Source organism: Lonchura striata, chromosome 31 (genome assembly GCF_050655825.1).
Source record: "Lonchura striata isolate lonStrDom1 chromosome 31, ASM5065582v1, whole genome shotgun sequence".
Taxonomy (NCBI): domain Eukaryota; kingdom Metazoa; phylum Chordata; class Aves; order Passeriformes; family Estrildidae; genus Lonchura; species Lonchura striata.
The window spans coordinates 3,872,782-3,889,767 of NC_140733.1; the positions used below are offsets into that span (position 1 = coordinate 3,872,782).

General features: G+C 46.1%; 1 protein-coding gene across 5 annotated transcripts; it reads right to left on the reverse strand.

The window, feature by feature from the left end:
• Window positions 1-1,851: 1,851 nt before the first annotated feature.
• LOC144248782 (uncharacterized) lies at window positions 1,852-16,168 on the reverse strand. Of its 5 annotated transcripts, none has more exons than XM_085563810.1 (3): window positions 16,066-16,156; window positions 12,037-12,264; window positions 1,852-6,896 (listed from the first exon to the last, which is right to left on the reverse strand). In XM_085563810.1, the coding sequence occupies exon 3, from the start codon at window positions 5,161-5,163 to the stop codon at window positions 4,069-4,071; it is 1,095 nt and encodes a 364-aa protein (XP_085419936.1). In that variant the 5' UTR covers window positions 5,164-6,896; window positions 12,037-12,264; window positions 16,066-16,156; the 3' UTR covers window positions 1,852-4,068. The 5 variants fall into 3 exon arrangements, with proteins under 5 accessions (XP_085419936.1, XP_085419939.1, XP_085419937.1 ...); XM_085563811.1 differs by lacking the exon at window positions 16,066-16,156 and adding an exon at window positions 13,738-15,503 and having other exon boundaries at window positions 12,037-12,169; XM_085563809.1 differs by lacking the exon at window positions 12,037-12,264 and having other exon boundaries at window positions 16,066-16,168.
• Between the last annotated feature and the right edge of the window lie 818 nt (window positions 16,169-16,986).

Here is a 16,986-nt window from a genome sequence, read left to right on the forward strand (position 1 = left end):
GATTATTAATTAATCAACACTAAAAATAAGTTGATCTATTATTAATTATTAAGGATTAATTAATCAATATTACAGATAAGTCTATCCAATCTTAATTATTAATTATTGATTATTAAGAATCAATATTACACATAAATTAATCCTATGTTATTAGTTATTTATTATTAATCAATATTACAAGGAAATCGATCCTATATTATTATTATTAATACTACAAAGTAACAAATCCAATAGTGTTAATCAATGTTAAAAATAAAATAATCCAATATAAATTATAAATTATTAATCAATATCACAAAGGAATCAATCTATGTTATTAGATATTAGTAATTATTATTAATCACTCGATATTACAGAAACTTTTATCCACTCTTCATTATTATTTATTATTAATCAATGCTACAGAGGAATCAATCCAATGTCAATTATTTATTATTAATTAATCAATATCACAAATTAATAGTTCCAGTATTAGTTATTAATTATTGATTATTGAGCAATGCCACAGGAATCGATCCAGCATTAGTTATTGATTATTGATTATTGATCAGCATCACACAGGAATCGATCCAAAGCTCGTTCCCGTGTAACATTTCCCACTCACCGCGAGCTCTGAAAGCGCCGATCGCGGGTCTGTAAAATCACAAACTAATCACTAATTACACAAGTTAATTAATAATAAACTAATTATTACACAAGTTAGTTAGTAATAAATAACTAAACAAGTTAATTAGTAATGAAATAATAATTATAATAGCGATAAAATTGGAGCAATAAAAACGTGGACAATGAAAGTCAGGACACCACAAGATGATAAAAAATGAAGAATTTTGGACACCTAGGAGTTCTTGGGCACTGTGAAAACACCGATCAGTTGTTCTTGAAATGTTAAAAGTTTATTAATAATAAAATAGTTATTAAAAATATAAAATAAAAAATTAAAATAATAAAAATAATAAAATTAAAATGCAAAATAAAATCAGAGTTATCAAAATCTGGACAATGACATTTAGGCCACCACAAGGTGATAAAAAGAAAATCATTTTGGATGCCCGGATGTTTTTGGGCACCGTGAAAAATGCCAGTTCTGGTTCTTTAAAATATTTTAAAAATTACTGATTCAAACAAGTTAATTAGTAATAGAATAGTTATAAAAATAGCAATAAATAGGAGTAATAAAAATTTGGACAATGAGGGTCAAAGCACCACGAGATGATAAAAAATGAAGAATTTTGGACATCCAGGAGCTTTTGGGCACTGTGAAAACACTGATCAGTTGTTTCTGAAATTTTAAAAGTTTCTTAGTAATAAAACAATTATTAAGACATATAAAAATAAAAATAAAATAATAAGAAATAAAATAAAATAAAATTTAAAAATAAAATCAGAGTAATAAAATGTGGATAGCGAGGGTCAGGCACCATGAGACAATAAAAAATTAAGAATTTCAGACATCCAGGAGTTTTTGGGCACTGTGGAAAATAACAATCAGTTGTTTTTTAAATTTTAAAAGTTTATTAGTAATAAAATAGTGAGTAAAAAAAAAAGTAAATAAAATCAGAGTAATAAAAATGTGGACAATGAGGATGAGAACACCACAAGATTATAAAAAATGAATTTTGGACATCCAGGAGTTCTTGGGCACTGTGAAAAGCACCACTCGCTGGTTTTTGAAATTTAAAAATTTACAAATTCAAAAAGTTAATTAGTAACAAAATAGTTATAAAAATAGCAATGAAATTGGAGCAATAAGAATCTGGACAATGAGGGTCAGGATGATGACAAGACAATAAAAAGTGAAGAATTTTGGACATCTGGATGTTTTTGGGCACTGTGGAAAACACCAGTCAGTTGGTTTTTAAAATTGTAAAAGTTTATTAGTAATAAAACAGTTAGTAAAAAACCAGCAATTAAATCAGAGCAATAACAATGTGGACAATGAGGTCAGGACAGTGACAAGACAATAAAAAGCGAGGGATTACGGACGTCCGGATGGTTCGGGCACGGAGCTGCCAAAGCCACGCCTTGAACAAGGAATAACCTAAAAGCAGCAGCCTGTTGCATATTCATCGATCTCATGCATGATGCATCAATCCTGTCCAGCCACAGAGCCCGGAGCAGTGGCAGCCTCTTCTCAATCCCGCGGCGCCCGCAGGGCTGAGCGGGGCACGGAGAGTGAATTTCCTTTAATCAGGGAGCGCTTGTGGCAGCACATTGCTCTGCCTCCCAGCATTTTCCACAGAGGAGCACAGAGGGAAACGAGAGAGAAAACAATTTCTGTTTCTGCTCCTTGTTTTAGCATGTGGAACGTGTTTGGAGAATTGTTTAACAATTTGTTACCCAAATTGTTGTGGGGTGCTGCTGGGTTGGGTTCTGATGAGGATCGTTTGAGCCTGGGGCCAATCCAATCCACCTGGGGCTGGAATCTCAGAGAGGGTCACGAGTTGTGAGGAGTTACATTTGGGAGTTAGAAAAAGCAGTTTGTAGTTTTAGTGTCTCCTTTAAATAGAGTATTAATAGAAAAACCAGGTTTGTAGTTTTAGTGTCTCCTTTAAATGGTATATTAATAGAAAAAGCAGGTTAGTAGTTCTAGTGTCTCCTTTAAACAGTGTATGAATAGAAAAAGCAGGTTTGTAGTTTTAGTATCTCCTTTAAACAGAATATGAATAGAAAAAGCAGGTTTGTAGTTTTAGTGTCTCCTTTAAACAGTATATTAATGTATATTAGTATAGTTCTAATAAAGAAACCATTCATCCTTCTGAGCTGGAGTCAGGCATCATCATTTCTTCCCCCCGGCCCGCCTGCATTTACAATAAGCTGTAAATTCTTTTTCTCTGGAAGATTTCGGTGTCCTTGGCTGCTGTCCCAGTGCAAGTACCTCATTCCTTTCTTCCCACTCACAGAGTTTCTATTTTAACCACAAAAGCTCCGTTTTAACCACAAATCTACATTTACCCTACCATTAAAATGTTAATACAGCACTACTAATCAATGTAACATAATATAAATCCTATTCAATTTAATACCTGCAAAAAGCCAACCATAAAATATGTATTTTTCACAGAGGACATCCCGAGGCTGCTGCAGGGACAGCGATGTCACCGCTGTGACGTCGTCAGGGACGGTGACATCATCAGGGACATCGCTGCTGTCACTTCTCCCCCCTCCCCAAACCACACTGGATTTGAGACGAATTCGGGGAATTTTCTGGGAATTTTCATTGCAATTGTCCCAAATGCTGATGGGAATTCCTGGGGTGACATCACTGGGGACACTTGGGGACATTCTGAGGACGCTCTGGGGACACTGATGGGGGTGGCGGTGGGTCAGGGGCTGAATGAGCCCCTCAGTGCCTTGCAGCAGAGCCGGGTTATAAATGACAATAGAATAATCAGCTTTTGAAATTCTGTATTGCCTTCTGCAAGTTGTTATTGAGCACGAGGATTTTGCTGTGGTACTTGATATTGATTACTGATAATTCCTTGCAGCTGCTCGCTGGTAAAATAAAATCGATCCGTTTATGTGGGCAGTGTATAACAAATTTACTGCTAGAGTAATAAACAGATATTATATCATAGGCCTTAAGAGATTAAAAATAGATAAACATTAAATAGATCAATAATAAATACTGGAATAGAGACTATGTAATGTTAAAATGCTTTTGTGTGACTGACTCAGGTGTAAAACAATTCCAGTGTTTCCCACATCTGTGGACCAGCCTCACCAGGTGATACCAGTGACACAAAGCTCAGAAGAATTTATGAATTTATCAGGGGGTCTGAAACAACAGGGTGGAACCATGAGAAGAAATCAAAAACATCGACTTAATCTACAGAATGTCCTGCAGACAAGTCAGAGGTGAGACCCAAACACGAGCTCCTGGGACACCCAAACCTCCCGGGAGTGTTTGAATAATGTCAAAACTCAGGAGTGTGTTCGTGGCCCTGCAGTGGAACCGGATCTGGAGAACGAAGGGTTAAGTTGAGGGCGAGTTCTTTGGCCAGCCCCAAAACCCTTTTTTATCCCTGATTAAACTTTGTTTAGTAATCCCTTAGTGAACTTTGTTTTTCACACCCCACTGGGATTTGGGGGGGCCGGGGGGGTCCCTGGACAGCCCCCACTGCTGAGCACTGACCCCCCCTCACCGAGCACCGGGACCCCCCAAAAACTGCACCCGCACCCCTTCAGTGCCCCCGACCCCCCCGAGCACCGGGCCCGGACCCCCCTTTGTGCCCCCCACCCATCACGGGGGTTCCGCCCCCTCCCCTTTGACCCCCCAGAACCGCGGGACCCCCAGGAACAGCGCCGGGAACGGGGGGGGGCCCAGGGATGTGAGAATTGGATTCGTAAAGGATTCCCAAATCCTGGCAGAAAGCTCACACTGCCTTGGACTTGTCCATGCAAACTCTGAGATTTTATTGTGCCAGTGAGCAGCTGCAAGGAATTATCAATAATCAATATCTGTATGAGCACCTCAGCAAAATGCTGGGGGTCAAGAGGAACCTGCAAAAGGCAATAGAGAAATGCCAAACCCAATAGAAAAAGCAGAAAAATGCAAAAGGCAGCAGGGGAATGCAAAAGCCTTCTGAGTGCTCTCACAATGGCCCCAGGTGCAGCTGGTAACGTCATCCCAGAAACTCCCATCAGCATGTGGGACAATGCCCATGAAAATTCCCAGAAAATTCTCCGAATTGGTCTCAAATCCTGCGCGAGGAGGGGACTGGTGACGCCAGCGCTGTCCACCAGGATGTCACTGTCCCTGATGGCATCAGAGCGGTGCCATCGCTGCAGCAGCCTGGGGAGATCCTCCACGGCTTTTTGGCACCGCTGGGCCAGGGCGCGCCTGCTGGGGCCACCGGGGCCGCCGGAGCCACCACAGGGACTCAAGAGGAGGTCGTGGATGTCCCCAAGTGTCCCCAGCAGGTGATCCTTGCACAGGCAGGCACTGGCATCCCACAGCTGCTCAAACCCGGCCACTTTGGCCACCAAGGCCTCAGGGACATCAGGGTACTCCTTCTTTGTCCCCTCCAGGATGGCCTCGATGTCCCCGAGCCGGCGCTGCAGCTCCTCGGGGAACCACCTGCCTCCTTCACACTCTTCCACCAAGCGCTCCAGCAGCCCCAGGGCCACCTGTGCCCAATGTCCCCTTCTGGTGGCCACCATGGCTTGGCTGCTGGCCACCACGGCCTCTCCCACAGCCTCGTTGGTGGCTGCAGCCACCTGGGCCTTGTGGGTGGCCCTGCCAAGGCCCTCTTTTCCCTGCCCAGGGCCACCTTCAGCTGCTGGGCTGTGGCCACCAGGCTGCTCCCAGCTGTCCTCCTGCGGGTGGCCACGTTCTGCAGGTCCCCAGCCCGGATGGCAGCGATGGCCGCGTCCCAGCGGGCGTCGCAGAGCTCGGTGGCATCCCAGGCCAGCAGGGCCCGGCTGTCCTCGAGCCTGACCACCAACTCCTGCCAGGCCCAGACACAGCTCTCACATCGGCCCAGGTGGCCCCTGGGGTGGCCCCAAGCACGGCCAGGGCCTGGCCCAGGGAGGGGACACCACGGTGGCCCAGGGAGGTAACATCGCCCTGCTCCAGGGTCTCACCAAGACTCCAGGTGAAGTTCCTCAGGTTCCCGTGCAGGGACTCTGGGGACATGAGCTGCTGCTCGTCCCTCTGTAACCTGGTCACGGTGGCTGCCACCTCACCCAGGGTGGCCACCACGTTCACCCGTGACTCCAGCTGATACGGGGACACCTGGGGAAGGGACAGGGGAGGTGTCACAGACCTGGTGGCACTTGTGGCCTCCTGTGGTGGCCCCAGTGTCCTCCCAGGGTCTGCTTTGTCCCCTCCCTGGAGGGCTCTGCTGTCCCCTCTGTCCCTTTGTCACCCCCTCATCCCCTCTGTCATACCCTTGCCACCCCCCACTGTCCCCTCTTCTTGCTTAGGGAGACTTCAAGTGTGTCTGTGTCTCCCACAGTTTCTGCTCAGTCAGGCCTCAGATATCGGGCCCCTTTATCAGCTCCATTGCTTTACTCTCTGTTTTATTCCCCATACCGGGGTACCAGGGCTCTGCCCAACGGGGGTCACTGGGGATCATCCAGCCCGGATCCTCCCATGGGGAATGGAGCTGCAGCAGCGCACCAAGCTCTTCCTGCACTCTCTTCCCTCACTCCAAGCTCTTCCCTCACTCTCTTCCCTCACTCCAAGCTCTTCCCTCACTCGGGGCACTCACAGGGCTTCCCTTAGTGGTGCCTCCGTTGGTGTTGGGTCAAGGCTGAGCTCTGTACGAAGCTCTTCCCACACTTCCCACACTCGTAGGGCCTCTCCCCGGTGTGGATGCGCCGGTGCACGGTGAGGTCGGAGTTGTGCTTGAAGCCCTTCCCGCAGTCGGGGCAGCGGTAGGGCCTCTCCTCTGTGTGACTCCGCTCATGTAGGAGGACACTGGAGCTGGTCTGAAACCTCTTCCCACACTGGGGACACTCGTAGGGCCTCTCCCCAGTGTGGATGCGCTGGTGTCTTCTCAAAGCAGAGCTCCACCCAAAGCTCTTCCCACATTCCAAGCACTCGTAGGGCCGTTCCCCAGTGTGGAGCACCTGGTGCATCATCAGGCCAGACCTGTCTCTGAAGCCCTTCCCGCACTTCCCACACTCGTAGGGCCTCTCCTCTGGTGTTTGATCAGGTTGGATCTCTGGCTAAAACCCTTCCCACATTCCAAGCACTTGTGGGGCTTCTCCTTGCAATGAGGCTTCTCCACCAGCTCCGAGCTCTGGCTGGATCTCCACCCGCCTTCCTGGCTCAGGGGGGCTCTTTCCTCCCTGCAGCTCCCTGGGCTGGGTTTGCAGCTCCTCCTCCTGCAGCATCTCCGGGGCTTTTCCTCCTCCTCCATCCAGCCACGCTCACGGAATTAAAAATCCTGGTTTGAGGGAAAAAAACAAGAGAAGAGCTCCTTGGACTGGGGGTTCCTCCTTGCCCAAGTTCATCTCAGGAAGTCATTGGGAATCTCGTATCTGTAAGAACCTCTAAAACACCAAGATTCAGCCCAAAAATCAAATCTCACAAATTTCAAGACACAGAACAAAAACTCCCCAAACATCACAAGTCAGCAAAAACCTACCCCAAAAATAAAGATTCAGCTGCCACATAAAACCAAAGCACCAACATTTAGCCCAAGCAAGCTCAGAAACACCAAGATTCACCCTGTTAAAAGTCGTGGATCCCCCTCCACAGTCACCTGGTGCATGTGGGGGGAGCAGCGCTCCTGGGGCTGGGGGGAGGCTGCAGACACAGGGAGGGGTGGAACCTTCTGCTGCTTCCTCTTTCTGCTCCTCCTCCTCCTCCTGTGTCTCTACTCTTCCTCACACTCCTCTTCCTATTCCTCCTTCTCCTGCACAATCCCACCCTCTCCTGCCACCTGCATCCTTTGACCATTTTGTTCCTCAAGCCTGCTTCTCCTTCCCTTCTCCTCCTGCCCCCAGGCCCAGCACCCACTGCCGGCTCCCTCTTCCCCCCAGACCCACAGCATCCCAGCGCAGGGGCAGGGATGGAGCTGGGGCAGGTCGGGCTGGGGCAGCGCTGGGCTCTCGGCCGCTCCCGCCCGCACTCGGTCCCCACTGCAGCCGCTCCCGCCAGGACAGCGCGGGGGGGCCCGGCCTTGGCGCTGCCCCACTCCCACCTCCCCAAATTCCCCTCGCGGGGCCATGGGGCCGAGGGGGGGTGCAGGTGGGGTCCAGGTGGGGAATGCTGAGATTATTTTAAGAGTGGGTCCCCAAGAAGAAGAATTGGAATTTGTGGTAGACACAGGGGCAGAATGAACCTTTCTGTTAAATATTCCAAAAGGTTATAGTGTAAGCAAAGATACCGTAATAGTAACAGGAGCAAAAGGAGAGAGTTTCACAGTACCCATTATTAAAAATGTGGTAATAGAGGGAGAAACTAAATTTTGGATGAGGGATGTTTTCTTGGTCCCAGGGGCAGGTAGCAATTTATTGGGACAAGATTTACAGGTGAAATTAGGAATAGGGGTTGTTCCAGAAGATGGGAAGATGACAGCTAGACTTTTAAAACTAGGCCAGGAGGATGGAAGAAGAATTAACAAGGAAGTTTGGGCTGGGGAGGGAAATAGGGGAAGATTAAATATTGACCCCATAAAGATTACAACTGAGGAAAAAAAAATTGTCCCATACATGTACGGCACTATCCTGTACCTTTAGAAGGACGGGAATGTTTAAAGCCAGTAATAGAAGGACTAATAAAGGATGGGACATTAGAACCTTGTATGTCTCCCCATAATACCCCAATACTCCCAGTAAAGAAGCCTGACGGGAGCTATAGACTGGTACAAGACGTAAGGGAGGTTAACAAAGGAACTCAGACCCGCTATCCAGTGGTACCAAATCCTTATACTCTTTTCAGTAAAGTTCCTCCCCAGCATCAGTGGTTTAGTGTAGTGGACCTTAAAGATGCCTTTTGGGCTTGCCCATTAGCCCAGGAGAGCAAGTTATCTTTGCTTTTGAATGGAAGGACCCACTAACTGGAGAAAACAGCAATTAAGATGGACAAAACTACCACAGGGGCTTACAGAATCCCCAAACTTATTTGGACAAGCTTTAGAAACAATACTACAAACTTTCCCCACTCCCCCTGAAATACAAATTATCCAATATGTGGATAATCTTTTACTTTCTGGGGAAGATGAAGCTGGAGAGGCTACTATAAAGCTTTTGAATTTTCTTGGGGAAAAAGGATTAAGGGTATCAAAAGGGAAGCTGCAATTTGTAGAATCAGAGGTAAAATATCTTGGACACTTGCTTAGTAAGGGTAGTTGGAAGCTCAACCCAGACTGAAACACAGGGATTCTATCCCTTCCCCCTCCCTCTTCAAAGGGGGAAATCAGAAAGATACTCAGATTATTGGGATATTATAAATTATGGATTGAAGGATATACACAGACAGTAAAATTTTTGAATAAAAAATTGACAGAGGGAGATGATATAAAATGGATCAAAAAGGATAATGAAAAATTAAGAAAAAAGAAGTTAAAACTAGCCCCAGTATCAACTTTAAGCTCACCTTCACTAGCAAAACCCTTTCATTTGTATGTAAATGAAAAAAAGGGGGTAGCTCATAGGGTTTTGTTTCAAGAGTGGGGAGGAGTAAAGAGACCCGTGGCTTATTTATCAAAGATGTGGGATCCAGTAAATCAAGGCTGGCCAGTGTGTATTCAAGCTATAGAAGCTACTGCAATCCTAGTAGAGGAAAGTCGTAAACTGACTTTTGGAGGTAAATTAATTGTGTGCACACCTCATGCAGTACTAAATTTCTTCCAATTTGCATTGTGATTTTTATCTTGAAATACATAACTTACTGTACTCTAACATTGAAAAACTAGTTTACAGCTGTGACATAGCAAAACCTGCTATTAATTTGAGTCAATGCAGGCTGTTCAATCAAGTGTTCTCAGTGTGTAAAGTTAAACTAAAGGTAACACCAGCTGCTTGGTAGGTCAAGCAAACAATTTTCCTTCCAACCAGTCCTTTTTCATGTACCCAAATGTGTTTTGCTTTCTTAGTTTTTTTGTTTTGGTTTTTTGCTAGTTTTTCTGGAAGTGCTAATTACTTGCATTGTATCTAGAACAGCAAATAAAATTGTGCATACAAAACACTTGTAAAAAAATAGGGCTCATTTTTTCCCACAATGGGAGGTGGCTACATATAGAAAAGGGAAACTACAAAGCTAAATGAAGAAAAAGTTTCAGTATCTTCTAATGTAAACAATTTGTTACTTCCAGCATCACAGTGGGTGTGTGACACACACATATGAAAAAGATGGTGAGGGAGATCTCTGTTTACTACAGTTTCCTATTTCTTGAATGAGTTAGAGAGCTATGAAGCAATTGTGATTCCTTGTGTGGATTACCCAGGCCTGCAGGGAGGGCTTGGCCATGATTCCCTCTGTGCTGCAGGCAGCCCTGCAGCGTGGCAGCAGTGGCTTGCCTCTGGTAAGTTTGCAGGCAGGGTGCTCCAGCACTGCAGTGCTCAGGGGCAGTTTCCTATTTTGACACCAAAGCTTAAATTCAAGAGTGCCTCTTCCCATCCAGTTATTGTTTGTACCGTAAGAACCTCTTCAGAGAGTGTCTCCTGGCAGTCAAAAAGAGAGTATTGCAGAGATAAATTCCTTACTTGCTGTCTCCCCCACTGTATCCACATTTTGTCTATTCCCTCTTCAAATTATAGATTGGTAAAACTCATGCTCTGTGTCCTCAGATGCCCTTCCCAAATCAAACCTTGGCTTCTTTGCAAATTATATTGCACTAACAAGCATTGCCTTAAATTTTATATTGCAGGCAAGATCACTTCAGAAGTAAGTTTTTGTTTACCTTGTTCCTACAACCCTTTCAAGCTTGTGAATGGAAAATTGTGACAGCAAAATAAGTCTTTAGTTTTAGCACTGTCAGCTGTGGGTAGCTGGTAGCCCTTGGTGGAGGGTGCCGTGAATTAAAGGCCTGCAGAACACACATAACAACAGTAATTAAATTTGTAAGGAAGTTGAAAAAGGAGGGAGATGTGATTGGCAGACTCACCTCTCCAGGATGTAGGACTAATGTTAGAAAGTGGACTGATATTGGAATGTGGATGTTGAAATGTGAAGAGAGAAAAAGAGAGCGAAAGAGAGAGAAAGGGAGAAGAGAGAAGAAGAGAGAAAAAGAGAAAGAGAGAGAAAGGGAAAGAGAGAGAAAGAGGGAGAGTGAAATATGCCCCAAAGTCCCCATACCGTAGCTATTTGTGAGTTCTCCTCTCTGCTAGACAGAGTGACAACAAGGGGAGGGGAGTGAGGAAGTACAGTCAAAGGCAAAGCTGTGAAAAAGAGGGAGAGCTGGACCACCAATAGAGATAAGATCAAAGCAGAGATAGCTGACTCTCACAATGTGCTTTATTTTTTTAAACAAGACTTCTTTTTTTTCCTTCTGATTTTTGTTGTTAAGGAAAGGAGGCTTTTGTTCCGAAGAATGGGTCTGTAAGACTAAAACAGTTGGATGTTGCCTCAAAAGCAAAAAACCAAGAGATGTGATACATCTCCTGTTAAATTTGGCCTAGTCTTTTTTTAACTAATTATAGCGCACAGGAAGAAGAATTGGCCTCTGCAGCAATTAGCACAGCTGGATACAAGAAGAAGAAGCAGCTATAGAAAAAGTTTGTAGTTAAACCCAGAAAGTTTAAAAAAAGAATAATGGTAAAATTAATGCAGTATTGTTTTTCTTTTAACACTGTGTTATTGAGAAGTCCTTTCCAGGTACCACTGAAGCAGCAATCCCAACCATGGAAAAGAGGGTGAATTCATGCCAGCAAAATAAAAGAATTTGTGAAGAAACGTGAGGAATGGACTATCACATCTAAACCAGGTGATACCAAATTGACTTTCAACCAGGACTGGGTGGTAATGGTTTGGGAATACCCACATGATCCAAGGCAGGTATAAAGAATAACACCTAACTGAGAAATAAGGCAAAGCTTGCATCACTGGTTCTAAGCCCTGCCTGAATAAGCCCTGAGACGCCTCCGACACCTCCTTGGCAGAGGAACACTGCCACTTCAAACAGGAGGATCGGGAGTGTTTGAGTCAAAGAGTTCTTATAGTCTGGCCTTAGCCTGTGGCTTGTACAGGCAAAAAGGGAAATTACCATTAATACTATGCTGTATACTTTATTTGATTCATCCTCATATTGGACATGGCAGCTGGGTTATAAGTGAATGTTTAAATTATGAGAATAATTGGCATTGTGGTTCACAAATTCTATGTTCTCGTTGCAAGAAGTATTGAGTACTGAATCAATCCCCTATACAGAAAGACCTCAAAAAATGAAGTAATAAATTGTTTTTGTAGATGGGAATTATCAGTGCCTGTGGACTGAGAGATACCTGAGGAATGGTGGGAAACCACAGTTAAAAGGTGTCAAAAACAATTTGCCTGGAAATGAGTAAAAAAGGAGTGACAAGGGAAACAGAGGGCAAGACTGGATTGAGCACTGTACTCACCAGCGAGAAGATCACACGTACCTGCTGTGGGCAGCAGCCCCACAGGCAGGGGAGGTGGGGGTATAAGCCATGCCAGACCTCTGTCATTCCTGTTTCTGTCTCTCATTTGTTGTCTTTTCCCTTCTGAGATAGCAGCAAGATCGTGTCACAAATGCTACAGAAAGTATCACATGGAAAGAAACCAAAGTTCCTTTTTGGTACACACACCCATGTCAACAGCCACTGTTATAACCCGTCCAAATTAAGTACCTGCAGGAAAAAGGGGGAAAATTATCACATTACAAAGAACTTAGGAAAAAGTAGTAATACTTGGGGCATGGAATGTCCAAAAGGAGAGAGATGGATTTGTTTTACATTTGATCTTAGAAATATAGTCCAAGATTCGGTAAAGAGACAGTTTGTAAAAAAAAAGGTAAAACAAGCACAGCAGTCTAGCTCTGTGTTAACCCCAAATTATATCCTGAGTCATATTAAATGACTCCAAGCAGTTATAGAGAAGATAATAAACAAAGCTGCTCAGGCATTGGAATTAATATTGAGTCTGCAAAGCCAAACATCACCTGCAGTGCATTAAAATAGGTTGGCTTTACGCTAGTTATTGGCTAAAGAATGGGGTGTACAGATTGTTGAAAATAGATGGCAATGAGGATGTCATCCTGGAAAAAACAAAGGATATCAGAAAAAAATTATGACCCAGGTATCAGTCCAAAAATGGGAAAATAACGTTATAAAACTAGCAGGTGGGGTAATGTATTGAGAATGGGATGGTGGAAGAAATTAGGATTCTTCCTTTTATGTGTTACAAGTGTTTTGATATTTCTTCTTTGTTTAATCCCATGTTTTATTTGATTACCAACAGAGTCCAAAGAATGCAAGAGGACAGGAAATATTCTTTAAAATCATTTGGCTTGAGCAGTAAGAGGTGGGATTGTGAAAAATGCATATTTATGATTGGCTTTTCGCAAATGTTACAATGAATATTATATGTGTAATGTTAGAAAGTTATGCTGTATTAATTCCCTTACATATTGTGTTAAGTGTAGTTTTAGGTTACAACATTATGTTAAAATAGAGATTATGTATGTGGGGGGAGTTTTCTTTTTAGGAATGAGATGCTCCCTTCGAAGAACACCTAAACCTTCCAAAGGAGAGGAATTTATGGCTTCTGATCAGGAGAAGCTAATTTCTTCAGGCCTTGCTCAGACTTGAAGACACCAGGGGATTAAAGGGAACAGTTGACATACAACAGAGTTTCTTGTTTAGAATAGGATGTATGCATAACCATGAAGGATGTATAAATATGCAACAAGTGTCTTGGTTTAAGGGTGATTCCTTTGTTCACAAGTCATGGTTTTCTTGACTTAGGGTCGGAGAGCATCTGGACATCCGTAATTCTTCGCTTTTTTTGTCTTGTAATTGTCCTAACTCTAATTGTATTATTATTTTTATAACCATTTTATTATTATTAAACTTTTAAAATTTTAAAAACCAAGTGATTAGAGTTTTTCAAAATTTTCAAAACTAGATGAGATTTAAAGGTGACCCTTTAACTCAAACAATAAATAGATGATTTGAAGGAAAAAAAAAAAGCAGCAGATTGTGGGGGGGGGCACAACTGAGGCTGCTGAAGGCTGCTGTGGAAGAGAAGCTGCATTCCAGGCACCCAGGAGGAGCTTCAGAAATGCAAATTAACACTGCTGGGGCAAAGTGGGGACAATGTACCTGGCTCTTCTTGCCTGGGGCAGGAATTGGCTGATTCCCTCTGCCCCTCACCCCAAGCTCTGCCTGCTTGCACAGGTGGAATCTGCACAGCTGAAGGCAGAGCCCATGCTGAGCATCTCTGACTCTGCAACAGAAATGGCTGAAGCTGCAAAGGGAAACAGCAAATGGAGAATGTTGGGAAAACTTCACTAAAATAAGGGGGGGATCATCCCTCTGCCCACTCCAACATCTGCTGTCACTGTCTGTGCTGTACAGGGTGTATCAGAGCACTGGGGGTTTTGCTAGAACAAGTTCAGGGAAATCAGTTGGAATTCGAGTATATATGAAGGAGTAAGAAAAAAAATGGTCAATTGATGCAGCCCCAGCTTGAGGGAGCGCCCAAACATGGGGAAAAGATGAACGGCCACCAGAACTAATCCTACAACACCATGGACCAGCCCCTGGGAACCAAAATGATTTTGTGAAAAATGCATGTTATATGGCTCTGTGCAGATAGTTACTATATGTATTATGTTATAATGATAACTTGTGCTGTATGAACATCTTAATAGTATGGTAAACGTAGCTTTGTAGATAAAATGAAGCTTTAGTAGTTAAAAGAGAAAACATGCATGTGTGTGTGTGGCGGGGGGGGGTTAAGGAATGAGAACACCTAAATTCGCTCAAGGAACACCTAAATTCTCCAAAGAGCAATTTATGGTTTTCTTACTAGAAGAAGTTAATTTCTTCAGGCCATGCTCAGACTGGAGGATGCCGTGGGGATTAAAAAAAAATAGCTGACATACAACAGACAGAGTTTCTTGTTTGAAATAGAATGTATGCATAACCATGAAGGATATAAGAATATGCAACAGTGTATTTTTTTAGGGGTGATTCCTTTATTCACAAGGTATTCTTGTTGTGGCTTAAGCACCCAAGAGAGCATCTGTCCATCTGTAAGTCTTTGCTTTTTAATGTCTTGCAATTGTCCTAACCCTAAATTTTTAGTAGTCTAATTGTATTTCTACTTCTATAACCATTTTACTAGTATTAAACTTCTAACATTTTAAAAACCAAGTGATTGGCGTTTCTCACAAATTCATATCAGGAGACAGAGAAACCATTTTTCATTTGAATGGCATAATTTGATTACAAGCTGTCCTCAGAATAAGAACCAACCAGACAGCTCCAGCTCCTGACCTTTCTGCCGACCAAGCCACTGAAATGAGGAACACAACATTTCAGCAGGAGATGGGATCAGATTATCTGTGAACAGAAAAAGGAGGAGTTTGTGGAAAACTAAATGGCTCAAACTGCTGTTGGCAAAGAGATGACGAGAAAATGCTAAAAATTATAAGAAAGGAAATAGGAGAGCAGTTTATGTATTGGTCCAAACATGGAAAGGATGAGAATGGGACACACTTTCCTGGCTCCCCAGCACACCAGGGGTTAAAGGAATGCTGCTTCTCCTCTTCTGTGCTGCAGCAACTCTCATCTTTTTACCATGCTCCACACCTTGGCAGTGCAGCTCATCCAGCAGCTGAGCCAGGGCATGCAGGTGGCAGCCAGGCCTCCTGATCCACAAACGCTACAAAAGGACAGGGAATGAGGGCACCGAGAATAATCCCAAAACCAAAGAGGACCCGGGAAGAACAAAACAGAGTCAAGGAGTGAATCTGCCTGGAGATAGGGCCAGGGAGTTGTAGAGAAGGGGAGAAACCATCAGGTCCAATAAATGTTACAAATTGACCCAGAGAGCTGCTCAAAGTCCCGCTACATTTCCGAAATTCGCCGAGAAGAACAAAGACTTAACAGAGCCATGAATATCGGCTGTTCTACAAAAGGAGGGTGCACATTAACGAGGACAGGCAGCAGGCGCATCGGGAAGTCGGAACCTTCCAAGGAACTCAGCCGGTGGGCAAAGGCAGAGGGAGATGCGGCCGGGAAAATGAGGATAAAAAGGAGGCTGCGGACTACAGCCACGGCAGAGAGCGCACGGCAAATGCCCCACGGCCTCTGCCCCTGCTCGGCAATAAAGTCACTTTGACAGGACTCCTCGCTCTCCGCCGGGCACACGAACCTCAGGCGACGGGAATTTCCCCGCCCGCTCCCGGCCGCGGGGCAGCCCCTCTGTCCTACCCACAGCAGCCGGGCCGAGCCAGCGCTGCTCCGGCAGCGGCTCCTGCCCGGCCCCGGCGGGAAGGAGACCGCGGGCAGCCGCTCCCGCAGCGCCCTCAGCCCGGGGCCGGCACGGGCCGGACACGGCACCGGCGACCCGCCGGAGCCCCCTGCCGCCCCCTCCGCCCGCAGCCAGCCCCGAGCCCCCGCAGAGCCCAGCGCGGCTCCCACCTGCGCCGGGGCCGCCTCCGAGCTCCGCCGCCGCCGCCTCACCGCGCTCCGGCCGCTGCCGCCGCTGCCGGGCCCGCACAGCCGCTCGGCCAATGGCGGCGCTGCGCGGCCACGGCCGCCCTCAGCCCGCCGCCGGGGCCGCGCCGCGCCCCGCTCCCACCAATCAGCGCGCCGCGACCGCGACTGACGGCACCGGCGGCCAATGGCAGCGAGCTCGGGGCGGGCTCTGCGCACGGCCCCGCCTCGCCCCGCGCTCTCGGCGCCCCCGGGCTGCGTGAGGGGAAAGCCGGAGATGAGGAACAGCCCCGGCACGGGCCCGGCCCGAGCCGGGATTGAGCTGCCCACACAAACAAACTTCTCCGCGCCTCCTGCCACGGCTTTCCCGGCCCTGCGCCTCCCGTGCCTCCGCCTCTGCGGGAAGCCCAGGAGCCTCACTTCTCCTGCCCCTCGTTAGCGCATCAGAGCTTCGCTTTGATTTCCCCCGAAAAGGGAAACCTGCCCCAAGCCCTGTGGGTGGGTGGGGCAGGGGAGAGATTTCTGGCGGAAAACTCCAAAGACTCGGAGCAGGAGAAGGAGAAGGAGAAGTCAGTGCAGAGCCTTAAATGCAGCTTTCCCCACGCCTCCCTGCTCCCAGCTGCACCTCCTCCCCCGGCAGGGCAGGAGACAGGGAATGGGGCCATGCTCAGCTCATCCCCCGGGGCTTCTCCCTCTGCTCAGGGACAGGAGTCGTTCCCTGCTGCACCCTGCGCTCTCTCCCGGCCGAGACTTCTCCAGGAACTTCTCGGAGCGGAGTCCATCCCCTGGGCACAGCCCCCTCCGAGTGCTGCAGCGTGGGTCACTGTGCCACGGGCTCAGTCCTGCCAGGACAGGCTGCTCCAGCGGGGCCCCTCTGCCCGCGGGCTCACAGCCTCCTCTCGGGCA